Consider the following 4,966-nt stretch of genomic DNA (forward strand, 5'->3'; position numbering starts at 1 on the left):
GGAGAAGTTTGGTCTTTGTGCACTTCTTCATAACGGCATTTTCAACAAAGTCACACAGAAACAGGACATACATTAGAGGACTTCTGTCCGTGCAACATGGCACATAAGTGATTTATGGTATTGGAACTTCCCCAGCTTTGCAGCCTGGTTGTGTGTTTTCTGAACTTCAACACCAACATGTTTATTGCCACACAGAGGACTGCCAGTGATGTGAACAGCACATCCTCTGAGAGGCAGATTTTATCCCAGGATGTTTGTGTAAGCAGCCACATTAAAGACACACACGAAATAACTGAGATTTAATGCAGAACTTGAGAATTTTTCAAAACTATCCAACTCGGTGTTTGTCCAATGGAAGACCTTGAGCGAGGTCAAGCGACTCCACTCCGCTCACGTCACAGGTGTCGGTTTCCCACCATCAGACTCACCACAGGCGTATCTACGATTAGTCTGCATGTGATTATACAACCAGAAACTTTCTTTGCACGTGAACGTCTATAAATAAGAGGGGAACGAGGTGACGGACAGTTTGAGTCCCCGAGCTGAAGGTTCAGGATGGACAGAAGCTGCTGGAGACAGATCCTGGTTCTGCTGCTCTTTGTCAGCACGTATGCAGAAGGTAAAGACTGTTTTTATTTAGTGCTTAATTAATGCATGTTTAGTGTTAAGTTAATATAGTGAGACAGTCTGTCTGTGGGGAAGATCTCTTTTTGTTATATGTTGATTATGTTGCAGTATGACATCAGCTTTATACAGTATTATGTCCTCAGTAAAATGACCCCTAAGTTGTTTTCCGGTCAGATGTTCATTTAACTCAAGGAGCCTTCCAGTTCATTTGAGTTCTTTTACCTATTTTTCAGTTGCCTTACCATCTACAGTGGAAAATAAATCACCTTTAAACACTTCAATAGAGATCTACCTCCACATTATTTACCTCCTTTAATCACGTTGTAACAGCCATGATGTGTTTAAGATTAGGATTAAGATTAAGATTTACTTTTTATTGAGCCCCGCAAGGGGAAATTTCAGTTTTTACACTCTGTAAATCATGAACACACACATCGGCTGAAATATAAACACACATGCAGAAACAGGATCCTATAGACATGCACTAATGGAGGAAAGCCAGAGTGACGGAGCTGCCCTCAGCAGGCGCTCCTGAGCTGGTGGTGGGGAGGGGGTTTGGTGCCTTGCTCAAGGGCACCTCGGCAGTGCTCAGGAGGTGATCTGGCACCTCTCCAGCTACCAGACCAACTTCCATATTTGGTCTGCACTGGGACTTGATCCGGCGACCCCTTCGGTTCCCAACCCAAGTCCCTACAGACTGAGCTACTGTATCCTCCTCCCACAGCAGTTCTCTTAAACTTGCATTTACTCTTCTATACATTTTAGTGTTTCTAAGTATACAGGTGAAATACTAGGTACTTTCATTGCATGCATTACAGGAAAGCATTTCAACAGTCACACACTATTGACCTGCTAAACGTTCCTCTGACGCTCTGACCACCAACACTGTGTCTGGTGTCTCCTTTGTCATATCTGTCATTTTCATTTCACTATGTTTACGCAGCCTCGAAAAAAAATACCATAATCCTCTGTTGATTATTTGTTATGTTTAGCTCCTTATATGGCTTTGATATAATTTCTGGTAATTTGCACATGAGCGTGGTTTTACCCAGCAGCAACCTCCATTGTTGTAAAATGAAGCACAAGTGTAAAATCCTGCAGTTCCAGGAGTGTCCACTAGAGGCTGGCTGCAGAAGCACAGGAAGTCACATACACACCCATTCTAAAAAGTCTGTTTTTACAGCAGAGATGAACATGTTTACAGCCTGGTTCAAAAAACCAAATAGGTGTGATTAGCTCATGTCTGGATGGACACACACTGTACGGGGGGGTGAATGTTTTGATGACTCATCAGTTTTGATTTGATGAAGGATAAGAGTTATTCACAATAAGGCGTGTAGCTGACCTGATTGACAGGTGGGCGCGGTGTAACGGTTTGTCAGGAGGTTTAAAACCCGCCTCAGCTCCAGCTCTCAGCCTGTCGTTAGGTTGACTGAAAGTTAGACTGAGACAGCATTTCCAGCATAGAGACCGCCATCGATGGGACTCCAGCGCCCCCTGCAGGAACAGATGGGGGACATCAACCGCTTTGGCCATTAATGGGGTTTTTAATTTTATTTTACCTGTTGTAATAAAGTTTAACTGACTGATTGATTTATTATGCAGAGCTGTAGAGATGTATTAATCTAAAGGATTTTCTGTTTTCTCTTCTCTGCAGCTTCATTTTCCCGTCACATGGAGGACTTCATCACGGCGGTGAAGCAGGTGGAGGACGGGATCCCTGGATCAGAACCGGTGTCTGTTCTGAAGAGTCTGCGGCGCGCGGCCGGCCTTAACGACGCTTTCATTCAGCACTTCCTGGGTGATGCAGGCTCTGGTGTCCCGGAGGTGAACCCTGACCTCTCTGCGTCCATCAGCCGGGCCGTGCGGCACAGAGTGACTGAGGACGCTGCAGAGGAGGGCGTGGTCCTGACCCCTGATGGCACCACCGTCGCCCTCACACCGCTCCTCCTGGGGTTGGAAGCCGGTTTCATGTCTACGTCTAACGGGTCGGTTCGGGGGCTGGTTCAGCTCACTCTGGCTAAAGATCTGAACCTGTCGTTCAGAATCAGATCTCGTCAGAAGCAGCTCCTGGGACCCGACGGCTGCTGGGACAACATCACCTCCCCTGAAGTCTTCACCCTGCGGGACCGCCCCGCTCTGCTCACCACCGCTCAGATTAACGGAGGCATGGACGGCGTGGTGTTAGGGATGGCGCTCTCCGACAGATTTAGACGTCCCGTGAAGCTGAGCGACCTGCTGACCGAGTACTACTGCCACCTGCTGGAGAGAGGAGGCGGCATGGACGTGGCCCCGCGTCTCGTCGGCCGGCGGCGCAGGGAAAACTTCAGAGAGCTGGTGGAGGTCTCTGCGCTGAGCCGGCAGGTGGTGAGAGCGGTGGAGCAGCAGAGGAGAGTGCTGGGGCGATCGAAGATGGAGGTGAGGGAGAAGAAGCAGCTGCAGGCGGCGGTGAGAGAGGGAATGAGAGAGTTTGTCCAGAAGTACATCGGTGAGAAAAGAGTTCAAACCAACAACAAAGAAGTATATTGTCTTTTTAAAACATGAATGTTAATCCCTTTAATTAATCTGTTTTCAGTTTGCCCTCCCATCATCCCTCGCTGCATGTGGGGGGCGAGGCCGTACAGAGGAACCCCCACCAACCTGTCTCTCCCACTCTCCTTCATGTTCATCCACCACACCTCCACTCCTGGACGGCCCTGTCTCACCTTCCAGAAGTGCTCCGAGGACATGCGCTCCATGCAGCGTTTCCACCAGGACGACCGAGGCTGGGACGACATCGGCTACAGGTAACGACAGAAGAACAGCTTCAGGACCTCTCACACATCAATCTAGAGATCCATCAAACCCTGATATCCATTCACTTAAAAGTTGTTGAAATTTCATGATTTAGTTGATTACAGTTTTCTGCAAATGATGTTTAAAGCTAAATCAGAAAACATTGCCAAAAAAACCATCCAAAACAGATTTTGATTTTGTTATAATTTAAAAAGGAACAGAGATCTTTAAGAAACCGAGATTCAGAACCAAATTGAGGGAACGTTGTTTTACTGTGAAAGGAATCGGTTTCTGGAACAATCTCAACAGAGAAACTAAAGAATCAAAATCAAACATGATATTTAAAAGACAAATTAAAGCCAGTTTGTTGAAGAAATATGTCAATGAGATGCTGTAACATCGCCCGGCCGTCCTGGCGATGTAAACAAAGTGAAGATAGGACTCTGAAAACTCTGAAAACATCACAGACAGTGGGACTCGGGTGTTACACCCATTGTAGACAGTCATGACTCACAGAGTTATTTTCAGAGGAGATACTTGATTTCTAAATTTAAGTGTGAAAAATCACATTTAAAGACTTTAAAGAGGATCTACGATGGGGCTGCCAGTGGCTGTGGTTGCCTGCAGACAATTTATTTTAATTTTCATTGTTTTTGAATGAAGTGCTCTGTTTTGTTTTAATTCATGTTTTGTGAAAGAGGGGCAGATGTTATAAGTATTCTTCTTTCTGCTCCTTTTCATTCAAAATTTGAGATTTTATGTTTGTTTGAATGAAATTAAATTTACAAATAAATAAATAAAATCAATCAATCAATCTTTTTTAACTCATATAATCCCAATAGGAGCCAATGCAGAAAAGCTAGTAAGGGAGAAATATGACCTTTGACTTTCAACATGCTGCAGCTTTTCTGACTCACAGTGTCAAATCTCTCTCTGTGCTCCTGAAGCTTCGTCGCAGGCTCTGACGGGTTCCTCTACGAGGGCCGGGGCTGGACCTGGCAGGGGGCCCACACCCTCGGGCACAACTCCGTCGGCTACGGTGTGTCCTTCATCGGTGACTACACCTCCAGCCTGCCGTCGCAGCACTCCATGGGGCTGGTGCGAAATCAGCTGGCGTCCTGTGCCGTCGACGGGGGGCGGCTGAAAGCCAACTTCACCCTGCAGGGACACAGACAGGTGGTGAACACTTCCTGTCCCGGAGACGCTCTTTATGAAGAGATCAGAGGCTGGGAACACTTCGGGGTGCGTACACAGGAGAGACACACAACATGATCACACGACATAAAACACTTATCACACTACTTTTAATTTGATCTTTAATTATTTTTTCAGGAGGTGAAGAAATAACGATGATCTGCCGGTCAAGAAGAGGAACTATGGATAAACCAAAACTTATAAATAAACGTTTGTCTCTATCTTTTGCTCTGATGGTTTTCTTGGACCTTGTGTGTGAGACGAATGAGAGCTTATACTTCTATTACACCAAACTACCGTACTTTAAACGACACAAAATGTATTTTACAGCTGCTGTTATTGGTTCAAATTGTAACATTTATCAAGAGTT

The 4,966-nt window shown here is 45.8% G+C and overlaps 1 protein-coding gene across 1 annotated transcript; it reads left to right on the top strand.

Moving 5' to 3' along the window:
• The first annotated feature begins 267 nt into the window (after positions 1-267).
• pglyrp6 (peptidoglycan recognition protein 6) lies at positions 268-4,817 on the top strand. The gene is made up of 5 exons (XM_020659686.3): positions 268-619; positions 2,285-3,115; positions 3,203-3,413; positions 4,350-4,644; positions 4,735-4,817. Exons 1-5 carry the CDS (start codon positions 556-558, stop codon positions 4,747-4,749), a joined length of 1,416 nt encoding a protein of 471 aa, XP_020515342.2. The 5' UTR covers positions 268-555; the 3' UTR covers positions 4,750-4,817.
• The last annotated feature ends 149 nt before the right edge of the window (positions 4,818-4,966 follow it).

This window comes from Labrus bergylta, chromosome 16, assembly GCF_963930695.1.
Source record: "Labrus bergylta chromosome 16, fLabBer1.1, whole genome shotgun sequence".
Classification (NCBI taxonomy): Eukaryota; Metazoa; Chordata; class Actinopteri; order Labriformes; family Labridae; genus Labrus; species Labrus bergylta.

Bases quoted from the DNA above. Each gene is read 5' to 3' on its own strand.
- pglyrp6 (XM_020659686.3), top strand. From the start codon at position 556: ATGGACAGAAGCTGCTGGAGACAGATCCTGGTTCTGCTGCTCTTTGTC. The intron at 620-2,284 runs GTAAAGACTGTT...TCTTCTCTGCAG, and splicing joins TGTCAGCACGTATGCAGAAG to CTTCATTTTCCCGTCACATG. The intron at 3,116-3,202 runs GTGAGAAAAGAG...ATCTGTTTTCAG, and splicing joins GTTTGTCCAGAAGTACATCG to TTTGCCCTCCCATCATCCCT.